Raw genomic sequence first — 24,004 nt, 5'->3', positions numbered from 1 at the left:
GGAAGAAAAACATATGCCACGCATAGCTTAATGGAAAGAAAAATTAAATTCAAAATATGGAGATGCCATGGTACTTTAAAGGAAAATCTCTCTTTTCTAGTACACTAAAATACCGTATATACTCAAAGATAAGCCGAGTTTTTGACCCCCCTTTTTTGAGCTGAAAAAGCCTCCCTCGGCTTATAATGGGGTCAAGGTCAAGGCCAGGCAACAGAACCTGGAGGCCATTGCTTGCAATATATGACATATTTCTCTCTTACACTCCCTTATCAGTGTGTTTTCTTTTGCAAAGCCTCCCTCCCGCTTAATCAAGGGAGTGTTTTGAAAAGGGAAAGATGCCCTTGCAAGTCAGGAAGAAGAAAAATATATATCCACTAGCTTTGCCCGGCCATGCGTTGCTGTGGCTTAATGGGAATCCTTTGTTGGCCAGGTGGAATAGCAGTGAATAGCCTTGCCGTCTCAAAGCCTGGCCGTTTTCTGGAGTATCTGGAGCTTTTTGTTGTATGAATGTAGAAGCAAGGATGAGGAGTTGTGCTGCCAAGTTTAGTGTTTCTGGGATGTGTAGTTTTGTTGTTTTGTCCTAGGCCGAAATTTCATTACCCTTTTATATATATAGATTAATAGATTAATTCATTTTATAAAAGCAATTTCCCCTGAAATATTTGTTAAACTCTCCTACAGATATATAGGCATTAACCCCCTGCATCCTGCAATCCCTATGTACTTGTATATCTGTATCTATCTATATACATTAATTTTATATATGAATTTTCCCTTCATATGTTTGCAGGACTTTGCAAATCCTATATATAGATTCATGTACAGTAGAGTCTCGCTTATCCAATGTTCTGGATTATCCAATGCATTTTTGTAGTCAATGTTTTCAATACATCGTGATTTTTGGTGCTAAATTCGTAAATACAGTAATTACTACATAGCATTACTGCGTATTGAACTACTTTTTCTGTCAAAGTTGTTGTATAACATGATGTTTTGGTGCTTAATTTGTAAAATCATGACCTAATTTGATGTTTCATAGGCTTTTCCTTAATCCCTCCTCATTATCCAACACATTCACTTATCCAGCATTCTGCCAGCCCGTTTATGTTGGATAAGTGAGACTCTACTGTACCTGTATATCTGTATCCATGTATATACATTATTTAACCTACTGATGCCTCAATTAATCTAATTTTATTGATATCTATTTTTATTTTGAAATTTACCAGTAGCACTTGCATTTCCCACCCTCGGTTTATACTCGGGTCAATAAATTAACCCAGTTTTTGTGGTAAAATTTGGTGCCTTGGCTTATATTCGGGTCGGCTTATACTCGAGTATATACAGTAATTTCCTGGAATTGACCAAGCCAAAGGGGGGGGAAGCCACCAACAACTTTTTTAGGATGGAGGAGGATTAAAGAAGCATTTTCTTGTCCATGGTATCTGATAAATTTCTGCTGCAATGAAATATATAACTGTGTCAAAAGTTTCACATGCCTCCCCTAGTATAATTATGTTTTAATCATGCCTCTGTCTTTTTGTGTACTTAAAAAACCCTGCAGTTTAATTATGGTTATTTCAATACTGCTCATAAAAATACACTAGAGGTATATCAAGCCATTTTCATTTTAGCAACCAATCAATGCCTAAGCAGGTATTTACAGTGACAAGAGTTTTCTCTTGTTCTCTCCCTGAGCATAAGCCAGTAAAAGACATTGCATTAACGTCAAAGAGTATTATACAAGCCAAGTAGAAATATAAAGATTTATTTGTATCTTGGAAAGAGAACATGTAATCCTCTTTTAAACTAATTTGGCATTTTTAAATCTCTGGTCTTTTTGACTACATAGTGCCTATCTTCCTCTCCTCTGGTTTCACTTATCTAAAATAGTAGTGGCACCTCCACCAACAACAAAATATAATCTGTCAAGGGCCATGCGATAGCTCAGAGGAACATTTCTATCCTGTGGAGTTTTCTGCTTACTAAGTCTACATTAAGCAGCTTGAGAGAACAAGAAGTGCCTGATTACACACCACACTGATCTATACACCATTATATACAAAATGGGGATCACAGAAATGATAGATTGGGTTACACTGTTATAATCACATGCCAGTCAAAATTATATTTGCAGCAATTTTTCCTATTGTTATGTGAATGATTAATTTCAATAAAGATTAGTCATTTTCTAGTTCTAGTGGTTTTATTTAATGGCAATAATATCCAAACCATTGGTTTTCACTTAGTAGACCAAGACTGTGGTATAACATTGTGTAACAAAATTTGAAAAAAAATCTGTTCCTGGTTTGAATGTAGTATTCCTGTTTAATTTTGACAAGTAGTTGTTATACTCCAGAAACTTCGTTTTTGTGGCTATCACAAACAACGATGAAATGGCTGAGAATGAGATATTCATTGAAAAACTATAGCAAAAGTTATTGTAGTTTAATGAACCTTTTCCACATTTTCATGAAAAAATCAGTCAGGAAACAAAAATTGTGTTACATTGGGTAATTTGTGTTGAGTTGTTACAGCAGTACTACCGCTGCACACAAAAATGGTTAGCTCAATGATGTTTAGGAGTGTAACCTATGAAATGGGTTCCCAAGTATATGTTATATACTCTCAACCTTCTCATATCTGAACATGTCCACTTTTTTCAGTTATTGCTTGTGATGTTGACTGATGTATTTTTATGATGTTTTAACTTTGTGGTTTTAATTGTTTTAATTATATTGTTTATTTGTTTTTTGTTTGTAATTATGTAACTTTGAATTCCTTGTTTAAGCTGAACTTTGTCGCCATGTAAGCCACCCGAGTCAGGGAGATGGTGGCAGGTTACAAGAATAAGGACAGGTTGCTTACCTGTAACCGTGTTTCTTCGAGTGTACTCTGTGAATTCACACTAATGGAGAAGGCTGCGCCTGCGCAGGCTCCAACGGATACTCTTCCAAGCTAAAGTTTGAAATTTGGCGGTAACCCCGCCCCTCTTCCCGGAGGGTATAAAGGGCGCCCTCCGCGCCCGCTCTCCAGTTCCTACGCCGCAAAGGCAGCGAGAAAGAGAGAGGTTTGCATGTGGGGAAGGAAGGGCAGGATTGTGTGAATTCACAGAGTACACTCGAAGAAACACGGTTACAGGTAAGCAACCTGTCCTTTTTCTTCGTGTACTCTGTGAATGCACACTAATGGAGACTAGCAAGCTGAGGTGTAGGTAGGTGGGATAGCAAACCCGATAACCAGTCTAGTGTCCAAACAACACATTTATTGAGCACAAGGTGCAAAAACAGGCAAATGCAACGGTCAAAGAAGCGATGCAATAGCATATAGTGCAAAAAAACCGATCCTTGTTGTTAGGATCCAGAACACAATCATAACATTGTAAGTGGGCAATAGTCTGTAAGAAAGTACAGAGGTAGGCATAAACTCATTCTCTGAAAACAGAGGGAGAAGTATTCAAAAAAAATACATTTCAGTGCAGTGGGTAAGTATAGTACACAAGCACTATGTTAAATAAACCCTGAGCACATCGATTACAAACGGGGTGGATGACAACGGTCAGCCTGTAAGAAGGATAAACCCGAAAACTGGGTTTGAGTAAGGCAACATTAGGTAAGGCAGGAGGAAAGGACGGACCTGGCAAAAGCCGAGTCCTTGAGGTTCTTTGAGTCCATCCTGTAGTGTGAAACAAAGGTGGATGGGGTGGACCAGATAGCCGCTCGACAGATGGAGTCAAGAGGGACGCCCCTCAGGAAGGCCGTAGAGGTGGAAAGGCCCCTCGTAGATCTAGGGCGGATCGAAGAGGGGGGTTGGCGTTTGGCCAGCTGATAAGCGAGCTCGATGGTCTGAGCAATCCAGTGTGAGAGTCTTTAGGAAGAAAGTGGTTCGCCCAGTTTATGTGTAGCGTAAGCCACAAACAGTCTAGGTGACTTACGTATGTCCTTAGTCCTGTCCTTGTAGAAAAGGAGGGCTCTCCTGACATCGAGGAGATGGAGTTTCCGTTCTAGAGAAGAAGAAGGATTAGGGAAGAAAGCAGGAAGTATTATGTCCTGGTTCAGGTGAAAAGCAGAGACCACCTTAGGTAGGAAGGTGATGTCCGGGCGAAGGACAGCCCTGTCGTGGTGGAAACAGAGATAGGGTTCGTCCACCCGGAGAGCAGCCAGTTCCGAAGGCCTGCGCGCAGAGGTGATAGCGATGAGGAAGGCAGTCTTCCAAGAGAGAAGGTGAAGGTCTGCAGAGGCCATAGGTTCGAAGGGAGCTGAAGCTAGTTGAGAAAGGACGAGTTCGAGGCTCCATCCGGGAGTCGGAGGTTGAACTGGAGGATGCAAGTTGTTGTAACCTCGAAGGAAGGTCTTAATGAGGTTGTTAGAAAAGAGAGAGGGTTGTCCCTGACGTTGGAAATGCCAGGAGAGAGCAGCGAGATAGGATTTTATCGAGGCCAGAGAAAGTTGACGATCCGCAAGGGAAAGTAGAAAGTCCATGACCAGCGGGATTGAAGTAGAGGCGGGATCGACGCGTCGGTCCCGAAGGAAAGTTTGGAATTTTGCCAGCTTGTAAGCATAGGCCTTCGATGTGGCCGGTTTGTGAGCGGCGCGAAGGATCGCCTGCAGGTCTGGGTGGAGAGAATTTAAGGAAGTATCCTCCAGGCAGTCAGGTGTAGGGACGGGACGTCGGGGTGGAGGACCTGTCCCTTCTGTGAAGATAGTAGATGAGGGAGAGTTGGGAGAGTGCGGGGAGGATCCGCACACATCCGGAGTAGCGTGGGATACCACGGCTGGCGTGGCCATGCAGGGGCGATCAGGATGGCCGATGTCGGTGTTAGATAGAGTCTCTCTATCACTCTCGAGATGAGAGGGAAGGGAGGAAAAAGATAGACGGGTTCGAGAGTCCAGTCGAGGAGAAACGCGTCTCCGAGACAGCCCGGAGTCGAGTCTGGAGGTAGTCTCGCTCCGAAGCGAGGAAGTTGAGCGTTCGAGGGGGAGGCAAAAAGGTCCAGAGCTGGCCAGCCCCAATCGTCGAAGACGGATTTCAGGATCTCGGGATCGAGACGCCACTCGTGGGGGGAGGTCGTTATTCTGCTTAGAGAGTCTGCTAGAGTGTTTTGAGCCCCCGGAAGGTGAACTGCCGACAGAGTTATGTGTCTCGCTATGCACCATAGCCAAATGTCCATCGAGAGAGCCATGAGTTTTCTCGAGCCCGTACCCCCTTGTTTGTTGATGTAGTACATGGCTACTACGTTGTCCGTTTGGATTAGAACAGACTTGTGGGGAAGAAAGCGAGCAAACGCCCGGAGGGCTTTGAAGATTGATAATAGTTCTAGAAAGTTTATGTGGTGAGACCTTTCTTGGGTGGACCACAGGTCCCTGACGGTGAGGTACGACATGTGGGCTCCCCACGCAAAATTGGAGGCGTCAGTCGTGATGGTGACTGACGGTAGGGAGGGATGGAAGGGAAGTCCCACACAAACGTTCGCTGGGTCCTGCCACCAACGAAGGGAGAGGCGAACGTGGTTCGGTATCGTGAGAAACATCGAGCTCGGATGCCGATGGGGTTTGAAAGAGTCTATAAACCATCTTTGGAGAGGTCTGAGACGTAATCTGGCGAAAGGGGTAACCATGACCGTGGAGGCCATGTGACCCAGAAGAACTTGGACCGCGTGGGCTCGGATCCTGCGGTTGCGGAGGAGGAGAGAAAGGTGCTGTTGAAGGGCTAGGAACCTGTCCTTCGGTAGGGAGGCGGTTTCCGTGATGGAGTTGAAGAGAGCTCCAATGAAACGGATCTCTGTGGTTGGGAGGAGTTGAGACTTTGAGACATTCAACTGAAGGCCCAGCCGTTGCAGGAGAGAAAGAGTCTGTGAGACATGGTTTTGAAGGGATGAGGGGTCGGACGCGACAATCATCCAATCGTCCAGATAAGGAAAGACCATAATGCCCTGTTTCCTGAGGTGCGCTGCCACCACGGCGACCACCTTTGTAAAGACCCTTGGGGCCGTGACAAGGCCGAAAGGGAGAACTGTGAACTGGTAAGAGTGTCCCAGGAGCTTGAAGGAAAGGAAGCGTCTGTGGGATCGACGCACCAAGACGTGGAAATACGCGTCGCGTAAGTCTATAGAGGCGAAGTAGTCTCCGTGTCGGAGCATCGGGAGGATGGAGGCCACTGAAACCATTCGAAATTTTGAAGGCAGAATGAAGAGGTTTAGAGCCCGTAGGTCGAGGATAGGCCGAAGACCTCCGCCCCGCTTGGGAACCGTAAAGTATCTCGAGAAGAAACCTCGAGTGTCCTGCTCGGAAGGAGAAGGCTGGATTGCGCCCTTTGCCAGAAGGGAGTCGACCTCGGCGCATATTTCCGGTGAAGGGTCGGTGTGGAGGATGTGACCCGTGGGTGGCAAGGTTTCGAATTCCAAGGCATAGCCGTCTCTGACAATGCGAAGAACCCAGGCATCTGAGGTGATAGACTCCCATTCGCGGTAGAAAGGAGCTAGGCGGTCGAGAAAAGAACAGAGAGGAAGGATCTGGTCGGGGCCTAGGAACGGCATGGTAGTGGCAGTAGTAGTGGAGATAGAAAGATCCCCGAGAGAGTGGGCGTCAGGCCCGACGTTGGGGTTGTGGCATAGCTGCAGGACCTTTGCCCCGACCTTTCGGGACCTGGTGCTGGCGGCGAGGTTGTTGCTGATGACTGTGGTGACTCGAGCTCGACGAGCGTCGAAACGGCTGGTGACGAAAAGGCTGAGGGTAGCGACGGTACCGTTGCGGGAACCATCGGGTCCGCTGAGCCTGAGGTTGATCGGTCCCGCACTTTGTTGCGAGAATCTTGAAGTCGTGATTGGACTTAAGTTTGTCATCAGTGCCAGAATTGAAAAGGCCTTGGGTGTCGAAAGGAAGGTCTTCGATCACTTGTCGAGAGGAAGAAGAGAGTCCTGAGGACCGAAGCCATGCATGCCGTCTGATCGCGACCGCGTGGGCAATCATTTTTCCGGCGGTATCACCGGTATGCTTAGCCATTTGAATTTGGTGGTGTGCGAGAGAGTCCGCCTCCTGTTGGAGGGTCGAAAGGACTGACCGGTCTTTCGTCAGAAAGCTTGGCGAAGAAAGGTTGGGCTTTCTCCCAGAGGATCTGTTGATAAGCGCCCATGCAGGCCCCGTAGTTTGCCATACGGCAAAGGAGGAGAGCACCGGAGTACAGCTTGCGGCCTACCGCATCGAAGCGTTTGCCCTCTCTGTCGGCAGGGGAGTTGGAGTGTCGACCCGACGATTGGGAGGCCTTTACCACCATGGAGTTTGGGTCAGGGTGATGCTTGAGCCATTCCAAGGCTTCGTCATCGGTTCGGTACCAGGCCTCTATTTTCTTAGAGGTTGGAGGTATCGAAGATGGAGTCTTCCAAGATGCCTGGATGACGTCCAGGAGGTATGGAAGAAAAGGCAGCAGGGTGGCTGGCGGGGCTTGGGCTTGAACCCTCTTGAAAACGGGGTCGGTAACAGCCTTTGAAGTTTGTTTAATTTCCATCCCCAGAGCGTCTGCCATTCTGACCATCTGGTCGGAGAAAGCCCGAATATTATCCGTCGGGGAAGGTGGGTCGACCTCGTAGGCGTCGTGAGGCGGGGAGAGGTCGAGACCGAGAGAAACAACGGAGGCGGAGAGTATCGACTCGGGGCGTTCGATATCGGGGTCATCCTCCTCGGGCCCTTGAGGGGACCGGGGAGGAGAAACAAGCACAGAGTCCTGATGAGGTATAACCTCAGGAGCAGGGAGAGCCGGCTGTGGAAGAACGCCCTTGGACGCGGAGGCCTGGGCGGCGCGGGCTAAGCGCGTCATCTGTCTACCCCTCTCAGGTGTTTGAGCCGGGGGAAAGAGCTCTTGTCGAGCCGGAAGACGAGATGGTGCCGGCTGGGGAGCCTTAATAACTGTCCTGACCGACCGGTCGGGGGAGGCTTGAGCGTCCACATCCGAGGACTGACCATGAGGAGAGGAAGAGGAGCGGAGGCGTTGTGCTGGTTGGATAGGAGAGGATCTCCTAGAGGAAGGCCCAGAGGAGGGGACGTCCTTCTTCGAAGACGCTGAGGAGGACGACCTCTGGATCATTCGTTTCTTTGCTGGGGGTTGTTTCGACGCGACCCTCAGCGATTTTCCCGGCGTCGGGGGAATCGGGCACACAGCTGCCGAGTCAGATTGAGCCCGTCTGGATTCCTCCTGAGCCCTCTTGAAGGCAATCTTCATGGCAGAAGAAGATGGCGGCGAAGCCAGGCGGGATCGAGTGGAAATGGCCGAAGCCACCGAACTCAAAGTTGATGAAGGGCCCATCTTGCCCGACCGGGTGGATACCGTAGCGGTGGTCACCGTGCAGGGCGGTTTGGTCGGTCGCGGTCTTGAGGTTTTCGAGGTTTTAGATGATACCGACGGAGCAGGCCTGGACGCCATCGAGGCTGAGGTGGAAGTGGAAGCCTCAGGAGCAAGAGTTTTTTCGTAAAGAGCTGCACGGAGTCTCGCAGCTCTATTTCTTCTGGCCTGAGCTGTAAAGGCCAGGCAAAAACGGCAGGTACCGACGACGTGGCTTTCGCCAAGGCAGAAAAGGCACTTAGCGTGGCTGTCGGAATCTGGAATCTTAGCGGCACACTGAGTGCACCGTTTAAAACGCGTGGTTGACATAAGAACGAAGAGTCCGAAGTGAGCTTTGCGGCGGAAAAAAAGGAACTGGAGAGCGGGCGCGGAGGGCGCCCTTTATACCCTCCAGGAAGAGGGGCGGGGTTACCGCCAAATTTCAAACTTTAGCTTGGAAGAGTATCCGTTGGAGCCTGCGCAGGCGCAGCCTTCTCCATTAGTGTGCATTCACAGAGTACACGAAGAAAAAATTATTATTATGTTTGGACTATAAGTCCAAAATATGAAACAGATGAAGACTATTAATAAAATCATAGAATTGGAAGGGAACAAATAGACCATCTACTCTACACTCCTGCTACACAGGAATATACAACTAAAACATTTCTGAAAATGCCCATCCAACCTGTTTTAAAACCTCCAAAGACAAGAGAGTCAATTGCCACCTATGAAGTCAATTCTACTGTCCAACAGCTCTTATTGAATGCCATAGATTTTCCATATTTACAAAGACATTACTACCATTGTGATAGTTATAACAAGATATATTTCAGCTGTTGCTTTGGCTAGAATCATAAATATTTTGGGACTAATGACAAAATGATGGTATCATACCAGTTCAGTCCTTTTGAGATACCTTCATATTATGTAGACAATTACTAAAGTGAATGTAATATAACTAGGTGTGAAAATACATTACCCTTTTCACATCTGCCTGCCAGTAATCATCAGTACTCTGAATTTTCTGCTCATTAGAAAGCATCTTCTTGTGGATTATTATTCTGTACTTGTACATCATCCTGTTTTACATATTCATCTCAGCCTGCCTGATTTAGCATTAGATTTAGATAAGGGAAGTGCAGTTTGAAACCCTTTGAATCACTTGTTGTGTGCCTTCAAGTCATTTCTGACTTATGGTGACCCTAAAGTGGCAAGTTTGTATTTGCCTTTTTCTGACTATATTTTGCTCAAAATTATCCATTGGGTCTCCATGGCTTAGTGGGGAATCGAACCCTGGTCTCTCAAGTCACGATCCAACACTTAACCACTAGAAATAACTTGCTGGTTCTTTTGAAATCTCTAGGAATACCTAAAAAAATTTTTTTTGCAAATTCTATTTGCAAAAACAAATTAAATTTTATTTTCAGATTCACTTTTCCCCCTGGTATATGTGCTTCAATTCACAGGACTGATCATTATGATAAGATCTTAATTTAGCTCGCCTATGTTAGAGGTTTAGAATGCAAGTGCCCAGCTGAGAAGTTCCTATGGCTAACAATCTGCACTAATAGTCTGACACTCAAAAGGTAGAAGTTGCTATGCTGGATAATACTGATTTTATGTCCAGCATTTTATTGTTCTAGGCTAACCAACAGCATTAGAACCAGTGGCCAGTTTTCTTCCCTAGTAGATGTAGGGAGTGGCCCAGAACTGCAACATGGCAAAAACAAATGATTGAAAATATGAAAACCAATAAAAATTGGTTTTGAAAAAAATGCATATTTTAAATTGAAACATTGTAGGGGGATCTTACTTAAAAGATGAAGTGATCATTCTAGTAGTTTCCAGGAGACACAATTCACTAGGTGACATGATACAAAAAGGGTATTTGAATTGATTAAAGGCAATAAAAACAGCATTGGGGTGCCATCAACACACTTTGCCCACTCCTGTTCAAGGAGGAAAAGGAGGAGAAAGCTATCCAGCCAAGGAGGGGAAAGATCTATTCTACAAGAGTACTGGCAAACAGTCCTTAAGAAAGAGAGATCACAGTTATGGCTTCAGCAACATTAATAATAGGAATGTTAAGAACTATAGCAGCTTGACCAGGCTTTGTGGCTTCTTCACTCCTACCTTTGTGACAACACCACAATACGTTCAACATAGCATTCATGACCTGTGATCTGGTCAGACATGGAAAGAGACATGGCAATGTAATTTTCTTAAGTGCCTAGTTACCCACAGACAAGGTTTAGCAATTACTGGACAGATGAGTATTTGGCTTTGGATAATGACTTCAAATGTATCCTACAATATTTTCATGGTGAAAACTCCAATTGCTTCCGATATTTATCTCATCTAAACATAGAAACACGTAACAACCCACAGTTGGAGATATCTGTCTCTGGTCAATAGGTGTAGTATATATGTAGTGATGTACATTATTTGGATATAATAAAATGGTCATGAATATTTGAGTACTCATTTAGAAATCCTTGAAAGATAAAGTTGGAAATAACACAGTTAATATAATTCTTATACCCTGGACTTTGACTCATGGGTGTGATATCAATTGAAATTCATCTCAAAAAGTACATTTATATTCTTGCTCCTCTGAATTTTGTCTTTGGTTATCCATGTGTTAAATTTCCCATCTGACTTTCTTCCTCTCCTAGACACCCTAAAACCTAATGTTACATTTTAAATCTCTCCTCAACCATCCTAAAAGCAAATGTTCCTTCTTTCCCATGCAAAATTTAAGACCCCTTTCTATTTCATACTGCAAAACTCAAGGTAGGACTGTAATGGCATTTCTCTACATAAATGTGTCAGTGCTTTGAAAACTGTCATCTGCCAGCCTTGAAAGATTAGAAACAGGAAGAATGAATTTTATAGCTTCTCAATGTGAGAGTCAGCAGTTGCTTTTTTAATCCTGGAAAGTTCCAACAGCATAAGCTTCAAAACAGTTAAGAGTTTTCTCTACTTGCATAAATAACATTAACATATAATTTTGGCCATTTTTAGGAAACTCAGAATAAAATGACTCTCCCTATGCTGAGCACTTAGATCAATACATGTACAGTATTTAAACAGATAAATACGGTTAATATATTACATTCATGAAAGCCTTTTTGAACAATACATTTTTCATATGCATTGTGATTGCTATCATATGTGCATAACAATCTAAGTATTCTGAATTTTTGCATAACTCCCCAATATGTTTCCCAATTATAAATTTAAAAAATCTAGGAATTCTGAAGACATTTATACACAGAAACACACTCTGGGGGAAAAAATGGCCAACCCCACACCTCACAGACATGCCGCAATTCATTCCTAAAGGGGAAAAAAGTATACAAGCTATGCTTCCTAGTTCCAGTAACAACTTTATCACTTCAGTAATCTGAACTATTTAGACATCAATAAGTCCACATGCTACTGAACTTACTAAACATCTAATTGGATCAGTAGATGGGAGGCCTACAATACAAATTATCTCCAAACTCTCCAAGGGTGTATCTACACTAGTCAATGTGTGCACCATTTCTGTCACAATATGTATCATTATTATTTTACAGAGACTACCTCTAGAGCTGGGCTCCTTACATTGAGGGTCCCCTTAGCTCAATGTTGGGGTCCTGAGAAATTTGGCAACCCTAAAACAGTAAACGCCATCTAGTAGTTGTTTTAGACATTTACATAAATCTGTGCAGTGCTTCCAGTGGATTCTGCAAAAGATGCTTCAGCTATACTTCATAAAGAGGAAAATCTGCCTGCTTAGCAAATCTTTGCAAATGCTCATTTATTATCAGTAACTATTTGGTCCTGCTCTGGAGTGTGAAGTGGCCATTTGCAGTTTATTCTGAAATTCTCTTTAAAAAAGAGGAAAACAGAAAAGTTAAAGTATGAAGATCAGTGTCTTACAAAACAGCCTACTTAGCATTTATCTGCATACAGAGCAACATGCAAAAACAACATTTTATTTATTCACTCAGTCTACTCATTTTATTTATTCAGTCATATCTCACTTAGGGAGAAAAGGTCCTTATTACAGAATAAGATAATGAGACTTTATTACAAGATGAAGTCTAGAATAGGCAAAATGGTTTATACAGCATTTACAAAGTGATTGCTTTATGAGGATGAGGAGCAAGACATTAAAAGATGTTGGGGAGACACATTGTTATGGACTCTTTCCATGAGGACCATACAAATGGAATAAAGCAAAAAGAAAGTGCTAGGTTATTTGAAATGATGCTACATGAAAATTCAGGAATCAGATGTTCTCTGAAAAACAAAACTCACCATCACCTCAAGGGCAAGGAAGTGAAACTTTGGTTCAGTTTCTTAAAAAACACATTTATTGTTCCACTTGACAGATAGGAAACCAAAGCTTAGGAGAGCTTCTTCTGGACTAATTTTCACCACAAAACATCCAACAATTTTATGTCTGGTGCTACAAGATTTCATAGAACCAAATTTTCAATGAATATTAACAAAGTAACATTCTTGAAGAATACTGGCAGAATATACTGAATGTGAACCTAAAATTTTTTAAGTTCAATTGTCATCCCTCTCAGTCAAAACTAAGACATAAAGATCGCAATGGTATGTGATGTCAAAGACTCTAAATGAATTTATAAATGTATAAATAGATTTCCATAGAAAGTCATGTGCTTCCAGACAGGACAGGTGAAAGGTTGAAGCCCAAGGACAGAGATAAATGTCTCTTTTACTTAAAGCATCGTTCTCTTAAGAAATAAAGATGTCCACCCAGTGCACTGGAGCAATGGATTGGCAGGAAAATGAAATCAATTCCATGTATACCACCTTGAGAAAAAACATAAATGAATACAGAAGGTTGCCAGGGTGCAATAAATATGTGATGAATACAAAGAGCTATCAGAGTAATTCAGCTTTCAAAAGAAAAGAAAAGAAAATTCCAAAACATCTTCAGAATTGTATCTTACCTCTGGTATTAGTCTGTCCAAATGTTCAGCGCGATTCTCATGTGAAGGGTGTGTAGAAAGCCATTCTGGCAATCTTGGATATCCCTGAATAGTTTCAGCTAGTTCCATTTGCTGCCAAAATACAGAACTTGCCCTTACGTCTATACAAGCCTAAAAGCAAAGCAAAGGAGATATAAATAATGCTGCATAAAGAGGTTTTCAGAAATACATCACATAGCAACCTAACAATTCATGTTAATGATCACCTGCAGCAGAGGAAAAACAAATAGTGGTTCAGCATCTCTAATCTGGAAATCCTAAATTCAAAATACTTTGAAATCTGAAACCTTTTGCCAATAGCTGCCCACTTTCGACTTCTAGGTGGTGGCTATTTGTTCATTTGCAGGCTGTAAAGTATGTGGACTGGGCTTTTTTAAATATAGGCATTCAAATACAAATTAATTCCGATACTCTATATCCCCAGTCTCTCAAATTCTCAGTCGATCTCCAGCTTCAGATTTTATACACAACACAAATAATATGTCAACAAGTTGTGAGACTGGGGAGAGGCAAGAAGATCTGTAAAATGGCAGGAAATGTATATATCAAAATGTTTCATTATGTATATGAAAATATACGTATATGAAAATATAGGTACTGTATTCAAAAATCTGAAAATACAAAATCCAAAACACTTCTGGTCCCAAGCATTTCAAATAAGCAACATTCAGTCTTTAACTAGAGTACCACAAACCTCTGCTAGAGTTTCCATCTGCTGAAAGTTCTTTGCTTCTAGCCACATTTGAAGGTTTCTTTATTCTTTTTGCATTACAGAAATAGATATATTGCCATAGAAATTCTGAAGTACTCTAGCCAGCTGATAGACTTGATCAAATAAAACCTAAATTCAGGGATAACACAATATGTTCTATAGGTGTTATAATCTTCAGCCTAATTACGGCCAATACTGTGCTGTGAAGCTGCTGCCAGAGTTGTGAGTAGTAAATGGAGGGGAAACAGAAGGGAGCACAATTTGAGAGGAAACAGAACAATGACATTATCTGCCAGAGTACTAGGGTAATTGATTAAGTCACCTTGTTCTGGCAAGAGGATGAAGTGATAACAAGGCCTTGAAATTGCACAATTATTTCTGACAGAAGTAAGTCAGAGGAAGAAGGAAGTAATCAAGCAGTGGATAGATTTATTTTTGGTTGAGAAAAATCTTACTCATGCTAGCATTCCAAACCAGCCTTTGACAATCAGATGTTTAAGATGAGCACCACAGATGATTACCACAGAAATGGTGGGTCACATCTCATACAAACTGTCATAATCCAAATAAACATATTTAGAAATGTAGTTTTAATTAAAATGCTCCTAGACACCTCAAAAATTTGGAAAGACCACCAAGCTCAATGGTCAAACATAACCAGTTCTATGACAATGGTTAAAATAAGTTTTCTGAAAATGCCCATCTCAGGCTGAAAACCAATCGTTCTCTCTAACAAGTGTAGATGGATATATACTATACTATACTATAAATGTGTGTATAAATGCTGATTTACCAAATCCCCAATTGAATTACTCCATTTAGAAAAATTTGATTGGTTGTCGAAGGCTTTCATGGCCGGGATCACAGCCTCTGAGGATGCCTGCCATAGATGTGGGCGAAACGTCAGGAGAGAATACTTCTGGAACATGGCCACACAGCCCAAAAGACATACAACAACCCAACAATTTGATTGGTGTCTATGTATTTAAAATTAAATAGAGAAGCTAGTGCTTCCAGAATTTAAATACTGGGTCAAACTGAAGAACAGTTACTTGGTCATAACTTGACATATGACTGAATGCAGAGCCATCGGAGGAATGACTTATTAGTACCAAACTCACATTCCTTTAATCCTCATATAACTTTCTGAAAATAATAAGTTGTATGTGAACAGTAGCTTTAGTTGTAAGCAAAGCATCCAGTGTCTGCAAATGTAAATTGAACAGGTGGCATCTGTGCACATATGTTAACGCAAGAGGAGAAGATACCAATTATGCAAATAGAAGCAAAACCATCTGGGTTAAGATCTTGACCTTTACAGGCAAAGGAACTGCTGCAGCAATGTGGAAACAGACTTTGAAAATGCTCTAGACAGATAAACAGGGCACTGATGGAAGGAAAGAAGGACCTTTCAGAGGAAAACAAATGTTTGCATAAAAAGCACACAATATTTCTCTGCTCAAATATCTATTTAATATACTACTAAAATTATGTCCCATAATAACAAGCCAAAGTATATAATATTTATTCAGTTATTTATGAATGTTTATAAATGGTATCTAAATATTTTAAAGAGGAATACATCTAATATGAAACAAAACATAATATTGATATACAATATCTGTATTATGCATAAATATAAAAGTCATGGTAAACTGTATTATTCCAGGAAGACTAAAAAATATGTATGTTTCTTTCATGAACCTAAAAATAAGAATCATTGGAGCACATCTATTATCAGTGGGAAGTGCATATAGCTTTACATACTGAAATCTGGGTACAATTCATTATGTGATCAATAGATATCAATGACCAAAAATTCACCTGAAGTTTTTCACCTTAATATTTTTCAGTGTAAACCCATAAAATGCAGTTGAACTACATCATATGAGTCTACACTGACCATGTAATAGATCTACACTGCATTATATGGCAATGTAGATCCAGCGTCAGTCTGGCATATCAATATGCAAAGGGATCTTGCAGCACCTTAGAAAATGAGAAATTGTTGGTATCATTAGCTTTTGCAGACACTTTATCTCAAGGTGGATCCTGAACGTCGAATTCCAAATTGGCTCTGGGATAGTTTTTACGGACAGCCCCTGGACTGCTGAAAAGACAGGAAGGAATCCTAACTGTCCAATGGTGCTGAATCGGGTTCAACACTGCTAGACAGCCAACCTGACCATCCACCTCATGTTATTGATGAAGTGGTGGCCTGAGGGTACAACATTGCTAGTGTCTGTCACTAGTTGCCTGGAGTGGCATTGACTGGGGGAACCAGAATGACGAAAGAACTGAGAAATCAGCACTTCCATTCCCTTCCTCCCTTCTCTGATTGCCCTTGTCCCCTGGCCAACATCTCTCCAGGTGACAAGTGATGGACACTAGTCATGTTGCACCTACTGGCTCCCACTACAAGAAGAAGAGGAGAGGGATGGTGAGTGCTATCCCATGTCCCCGGGCCTCCAAAGCCAGGGAATATGGGATGGCTATGTAAACAGTTGTGGCCGGGTCTCTCTTAGAACTGGCCAAACTGCTTACATGGGCCCAAAGTTTGCTCTGAATTCTTGGGAAAAATTGAGAGCAACCCACAATTTTTGTTAATGCAGTTCAAGGCCACATTCATCCAAATAAGCTCCATGCATCATGCAGCTGCCATGGAACTGACCCTCCCCCCCCCCCCCCATGCCTTAGGATAGTCAGTAGATGTTTCTTAGGTCTACTTTTTCAGATACATCTAAGATTCTTCAAGACCCCTTTGCATACATCACTTATCTGGAATTCCAAAATCCAAAATATTTTGAAATCCAAAATTGCTCATGAATGGCTGATAGTGAGACTTTTGCTTTCTGATGGTTCAGTGTACACAAACTTTGTTGCACAAAAGATACTGTATAAAATTACCTCCAGTCTATGTATACAGTGTATATAAAATATAAACAAATTTCATGTTAAGACCTCAGTATCAATTTCAAGATATTTAATTATGGGTATATATGCAAATACAGGAACTCAAAAATAGGAAAAAATCTGAAATCCAAAATACATCTGGTCCCAAACATTTCAGATAAGAGATTCTTGCCTGTATTAACAGTAGGTGGCAGCAGTAATATAGTTCTCTCTGAGACACAACCATACAATGAAAGTTATTTATGCCTAAACGTAGGCAAAATAATCTTGTATTAATAATATCTTTATATAGTATTACCTTAGCTGCAAACTGAAGTCCAACTTTGTCAGCTTCGGCTTCTAATGTCCTGCTATAAGGCCTATGAAACAGCAACTACAAGGAAGGTGAAGAAAAACACAAGAAATTACTAACTGCTCTCTTGCTGAAGTAACCTAATGCAAGTTAATGTTGTACTCTTCCAGAACAGTTTTAAAAAGTGTACCTCCTTACAATAGAGCTCCTTGCTCATTTGATACCAAGTCATAACAAAAGGTTCCAAACTTAACCAAAAATATTGATAAGAATATCTATTGGTGCAATTGAGGTGCTAGAACAGGCATGGGCAAACTTTGGCCCTCCAGGTGTTTTGGACTTTAACTCCCACAATTCCTAACAGCCTACTGACTGTTAGGAATTGTGGGAGTTGACGTTCAAAACATCTGGAGGGCTGAAGTTTGCCCATGCCTGTGCTAGAACATGTGTGGGAATTGTGTAGCTCTCCAGATCTTGCTGATTTGCAAGTCCTACCATTCTTCTCCCTTGCCTATGGTAGCTAGACTGGCTTGGAGTTGCAGATTCAACACATCTGTGTGGCAGCATAACACTAAACCTAGATCAATAAATTCCAATCAACCTCATTTTTCCTAGCACCTCTCCTAAAAAAAATGGAAAAGTGGTGGCAAGATATTATCTATTTCTGTAATGCAAAATGAAAGAAAGAAACCTCCAAATGTGGCAAGAAGCAAAGAACTTGGTTTGACAACTTGTGTACTACAAAGAAAAAAAATGATGCTGAAGTATCATTGATCATCCTGACAGTTCTCTCAGCCGTTTTCGGGTAGGTTACTGAACTGCCTTTTTCTTACATCTCTGATTTTATTCCTGACTGGCAGGAAGTTCAAGTGTAATAAGAAATTTTGCAGGAAGAGCAAGACCACTTATACCCTTCTCTCTTTCTGGTTAATGAGCCTTGTAACACTGAGCCAAGAAAAGCCAAGTGGAAGGATCTCAAGGCATTCAACGTTCTGGATTGTTTGGGGAGAACTATGGGGTTTTGCCAAAAACATAGAAATAGCATCATATTGACCCAATAATTGTAGAAGGGGGAATTATACTGTATTTTAAATTGTTTTCTGGGTGATCAAGCTAACCTTTAAACACACAAAGGAATAAAAAATGAAGTTCAATCATGCAATGCACACCATCCTTCAGAGAGTAAACACTGCTGGTGATGAATGTTACATTAGAATTTAAATTATTGATTCTAGTTAACGATACCCCACTCAGTAGTATGCCTAGGGCCAGTAGAATGAGTTCAGAAGAATAAATGTTACTAACTTGTATCAGCAACCAGGAAAATGTCACACTACATTTCCTAACATTTACCCTGAGCTCGCGATAGTTTAAAGTTTAGGTGCTAATACACAACATTTTTACCATCTATGAATCAAACCTAGTACTAAAAAAACAAACTACTGACTCTTAATTTATATGCATTATCTTTTTTAAGTTGAAAGACATGGATCTCACTAACCTCTCTTCCCAAAGGGAAAAGGCTTATCACAGGCTTGCAAGGTGCCATTCACCAAGGCTGATATACAGTTCATCTACACTGTAGAATTAATGCAATTTGACACTTTCAATGCCACAGCTCAATGCTATGGAATACTGGGAGTTGTTAAACAAGGTTGTTAGTCTTCTATGCACTACAATTCCCATGACCCCATAGCATTGATCTATGGCAGTTAAAATGGTGTCAAATTGCATTAATTCTACATTGTAGATGCACTCTACAATATAGAATGAATGCAGTTTTAATAAACCCAAGACCCAAGATGTTGTTTAACATCTACATGAAGCCACTGGGAGAGATCATCCGGAGTTTCAGGGTGAGGTGTCATCTGTATGCAGATGATGTCCAGCTCTGTCACTCCTTCCCACCTGTCACTAAGGAGGCTGTTCAGGTCCTGAACCGGTGTCTGGCCGCTGTGTCGGACTGGATGAGGGCCAACAAATTGAAATTGAATCCAGACAAGACAGAGGTCCTCCTGGTCAGTCGTAAGGCTGAACAGGGAATAGGGTTGCAGCCTGTGTTGGACGGGGCCGCACTCCCCCTGAAGACACAGGTTCGCAGTCTGGGGGTTCTCCTGGACTCATCGTTGAGCCTGGAGCCCCAGGTCTCGGCGGTGGCCAGAGGAACATTCGCACAACTGAGACTTGTGCGCCAGCTGCGCCCGTTCCTTGGGAGGTCTGACTTGGCCACGGTGGTCCACGCTCTGGTTACATCACGTTTGGATTACTGCAATGCGCTCTACGTGGGGCTGCCTTTGAAGAAGGCCCGGAAGCTCCAATTAGTATAACGGGCGGCAGCCAGACTAATAACTGGGGAGGCTTACAGGGAGCGTACCACCCCCTATTAAGCCAGCTCCACTGGCTGCCGATATGCTACCGAGCTCAATTTGAAGTGCTGGTTTTGACCTACAAAACCCTAAACGGTTCTGGTCCAACTTACCTGTCCCAACGCATCTCCTCCTATCAGCCCACGAGAATTTTAAGATCATCCGGGGAGGACCTGCTCTCAATCCCACCTGATTGAGAGCAGGTCCTCCCCGGATGATCTTAAAATTCACAAGCGCGGCTGGTGGGGACGAGAGACAGGGCCTTCTCGGTGGTGGCTCCTCGGCTGTGGAACTCCCTCCCCAGTGACATCTGGCAGGCTCCATCCCTTCTGGGGTTTAGAAAGAAGTTGAAGACCTGGCTATGTGCGCAAGCGTTTAATGAATGAACTCAGTTAGCATTGAGACATTATACAAACTGTACCAACCAGCTTTATTAATATTAATGAGGAATTAAATGCTCTGGAAAGCCAGGGAAGAAAAAAGCTAGAGGAGCAGAAGGAAGGCAATAGGTCAGGCTTGGAAGGGGCCAGGGATGGGGTGGAGTCTTTATCTGGGGAAGAGAGTCAGAGTCAGGGGAGGGACGGCCGGAAGGAAACTAATAGAGTCTCTCAGAGGACAAACAACACGCTGTCCCCAGAACTGTTTGGACACTCCCTGGACACTTACTGCAATTCCCAACATCTGTTGCGAACTAATAAGGTGGCAGTGGAAGTGCAAGACTCACTATTGAACAGAGGAAGATGGACATCTAAGCGAGCGGTCCGGACATCTCTCTCACAAATTCTATCTTTAAGCTGGTCGAAAGTGAAGATCAAAACTATCGACTGGCTTCGTAGAGACTATCAGTCCTGGAGCCGCTCCATCTGTCTTCTCATTGGATTGGAAGACAGAACACTGATGGAGGAATTGTTTTTGTATAGGCCCAAACTTCAACAGTGGGGCATTACTCTCAGGAGGGTACTAGTAGACCCATTGATTCGCCCCCTGGACATCAGGCGGAATCTTGGTAGACAAGATCCCCCAGGTTTAGGCCATGTCTATGTTACCTCTCAGTCCCGTTCTCAGACATCATTAGTGCCTAGCCCCCTTCCCACGCTAGATGATGATCTGTTAGATGACTCCTTTCCTCCTACACCAGCGGAGATAGGCCCCTCCTTTAAACAACCAAGTATTGCTGATGATTTTCTATCTCAGGACAGCTGACTATCCCCTTCAATGGGCAACCTCAATCAGTCATCTCTCCAGGGGGGAGAGGGTTTCCACGGGCAGGGTCTCATTGAGGTGGTTTGGGGGAGAAGGAAGAACGGTCACTTTCGACCCAGGGAGAAGCGCAACAGAGTTTTTGCGACCCTGGAGAGGAATAGGTGTGGTAGTCTTCAGGACAGACCTCCCAGCCTTAAGGTCCTGCTTTTGAACGCCAGATCCGTCAACGGTAAAACAGCTGTTATCCAGGATTTGATCCTGGATGAGGGGGCGGATCTGGCATGCATCACCGAGACGTGGTTGGACGAGCTGGGTGGGGTGAATCTCACTCAGCTGTGCCCACCAGGTTTCGGGGTGCATCAGCAGGCCAGGGCTGGGGGGCGGGGAGGAGGAGTCGCGGTGATCTTTCGGCAGTCCATCGCCCTGATCAGATGCGCCGTTCCGCAGTCTTCGAGGTTTGAGTGTGTCTTCCTGAAGGTGGGAGCCCGAGACAGCTTGGGGACTCTGCTGGTGTACCGTCCACCCCGCGACCCAGCAGTCTCTCTGTCCGAGCTAGCAGAAGTGGTCTCCAATTCGGCCCTGGTCTCCCAACAACTCATAGTTTTGGGGGACTTTAATATTCATGCCGAGACCTCTTTGACAGGTGCAGCTCAGGATTTCATGGTTGCCATGACGACCATGGGGCTGACTCAAGTTATATCTGGGCCCACACATCAGGCGGGACACACGCTGGACCTCGTCTTCATTGTGGACGGTGGGACAGTCAGAGTGGAAGAGCAAAATATTCTTCCATTGTCATGGTCTGACCATCATCTGATCTGTTTGAGTTTCGCCGTGTCTTCTAACCTCCGCAGGGGTGGTGGACCCATTAAGATGGTCCGCCCCAGGAGGCTGATGGATCCGGATGGACTCCTGAGGTCTCTTGGGGATCTTCCTGTTCTGGAGACTGGCGATCCTGTCGATGTCCTGGCTGATCGCTATAATAGTGAGCTGACAAGGGCACTTGACACGATCGCTCCCGAACGTCCTCTTTCGCTGCGTAGAGTCATGTCGACTCCTTGGTTCACTGAGGAGCTGGCTGTGATGAAGCGTGCGAGGAGGGGACTAGAGTGCATCTGGAGGAAATCTCGGGATGTGTCTGACCAAACACGGGCTAAAGCCGCTATTAAGGCTTACTCCGTGGCTCTGCGAGCAGCCAGGAAAGCTTTCACGACTGCCCGCATAGCGTCTGCGGCCAACAGGCCATCGGAGTTGTTCCGAGTTGTTGGGGAGCTCCTGCGGCCTCCTGAGACCCAGGGGCTTCCTGATGACTTGGCAACTAGGTGCAGCGATTTTGCGCACCACTTTGCAGGCAAAGTTGCTCAGATACGCCATGAGTTGGACTCCAGCTTAATTGTAGTTCCAGCGGAGGTAACCGAGGCACCTGTCTGTCCGATTTTGTGGGATTCTTTCCGGCTTGTTCTTCCGGATGACGTGGAGGGGATTCTTGGGTCTGTGAGGGCGACCACTTGTGCTCTGGATCCTTGTCCCTCTTGGCTGGTTAAGCAGGCCAAAGAGGGGTTGTTGGATTGGTTTGTGGCTATAATAAATGCCTCCCTGGGTCAGGGGTCATTTCCATCTTGTTTTAAGCAAGCGGTGGTAAAACCGTTACTAAAAAAGACCTCGCTAGACCCATCTGTATGTAACAACTACAGACCAATTTCCAACCTCCCGTTTTTGGGCAAGGTTCTGGAGCGGGTGGTGGCCACGCAGCTCCAGGAGTTCCTCGATGACACTGATTTTCTGGACCGCTCACAGTCTGGCTTCAGGCCTGGGTACAGCACTGAGACGGCTTTGGTCGCCTTGGTGGATGACCTCCGCAGGGAACTGGACAGGGGGAGTGTGACCCTGCTGGTTCTCCTGGACATCTCTGCGGCTTTCGATACCATCGACCATGGTATCCTTCTGGGGAGGCTCTCCGGGATGGGACTCGGTGGCACTGTTTTGCAGTGGCTCCAGTCCTTCCTGGAGGGCCGTTCCCAGATGGTGAAGCTGGGGGATACCTGCTCGGACCCCTGGCCTTTGACCTGTGGGGTCCCGCAAGGGTCTATTTTATCCCCCATGCTTTTTAACATCTACATGAAACCGCTGGGAGAGGTCATCCGGAGTTTTGGAGGGTGTTGCCATCTCTACGCAGATGACACACAAATCCACTACTCGTTCCCACCTGACTCCAAGGAAGCTCCTTGGGTGCTGAACCAGTGCCTGGCCGCTGTGGCGGACTGGATGAGGAGGAACAAGCTGAGGATCAATCCTGACAAGACAGAGGCCCTCCTGGTCAGTCGCTCGTCGGATCGGGGTATTGGGTGGCAACCTGTGCTGGACGGGGTTGCACTCCCCCTGAAATCACAGGTCCGCAGTTTGGGGGTCCTCCTGGATTCAGCGCTGACGCTTGAAGCGCAGGTGTCGGCGGTGGCCGGGAGGGCTTTTGCACAACTCAAACTTGTGCGCCAACTGCGACCATACCTCGTGAAGTCTGACTTGACCACGGTGGTGCATGCATTAGTTACCTCTAGACTGGACTACTGTAATGCGCTCTACGTGGGGCTTCCCTTGAAGACGGCCCGGAAGTTACAGCTGGTCCAACGTTCGGCCGCCAGACTAATAACGGGGGCGAGTTACAGGGAGAGATCTACTCCCCTGTTTAAGGAGCTCCACTGGCTGCCGTTCATCTTCCGGTCCCAATTCAAGGTGCAGACCATCATTTATAAAGCCCTAAACGGTTTGGGACCCGCCTACCTTCGTGACCGTATCTCCTATCATAAACCTGCCCGACCTCTCCGATCATCGGGGGAGGCCCTCCTGTCGCCACTACCTATATCTCAGGCTCGCCTTGTAGGAACAAGGGAGAGGGCCTTCTCTGCGGTGGCCCCTCGCTTGTGGAACTCGCTGCCCATTGAAATCAGGCAAGCCCCCACCCTTTTAGCCTTCAGGAAAGATTTAAAAACATGGCTCTTCCGGTGTGCTTTCGGAGAGTAAATGTTCTATGCTACTCCCCCCCGATATTTATCCTCTAGACTGGTTCACTATCTGATGTCCCGTCCCTCGAGGTTTTATTCTGATCCCTTTCTCACCCAGAGTTTTAATTTTTAATCTAGTTTTTAAATGTAGTATTCATGCGGCCCGCTCGTGTTATATTGCTGTTTTGATC

The 24,004-nt window shown here is 44.3% G+C and overlaps 1 protein-coding gene across 3 annotated transcripts in view; it reads right to left on the bottom strand.

Moving 5' to 3' along the window:
• Positions 1 to 24,004, bottom strand: part of oma1 (OMA1 zinc metallopeptidase) — a 46,364-nt gene that overhangs the window by 9,795 nt on the left and 12,565 nt on the right. For 2 of the 3 annotated variants that reach the window (XM_008109377.3, XM_003220148.4), the window contains 2 exons: positions 17,252 to 17,326; positions 13,290 to 13,439 (listed from right to left, as the gene is read on the bottom strand). In XM_008109377.3, coding sequence (XP_008107584.1) covers positions 13,290 to 13,439; positions 17,252 to 17,326 — 225 coding nt within the window. Of the gene's footprint in view, positions 1 to 12,910; positions 13,150 to 13,289; positions 13,440 to 17,251; positions 17,327 to 24,004 lie in introns of those variants that run through there. The other variant, XM_062978266.1, reaches the window with a different exon arrangement.

This window comes from Anolis carolinensis, chromosome 4 (genome assembly GCF_035594765.1).
Source record: "Anolis carolinensis isolate JA03-04 chromosome 4, rAnoCar3.1.pri, whole genome shotgun sequence".
Classification (NCBI taxonomy): Eukaryota; Metazoa; Chordata; class Lepidosauria; order Squamata; family Dactyloidae; genus Anolis; species Anolis carolinensis.
The sequence above is the reverse complement of the archived record's forward strand: the minus strand, read 5'-3'. Positions and strand labels throughout refer to the sequence as shown.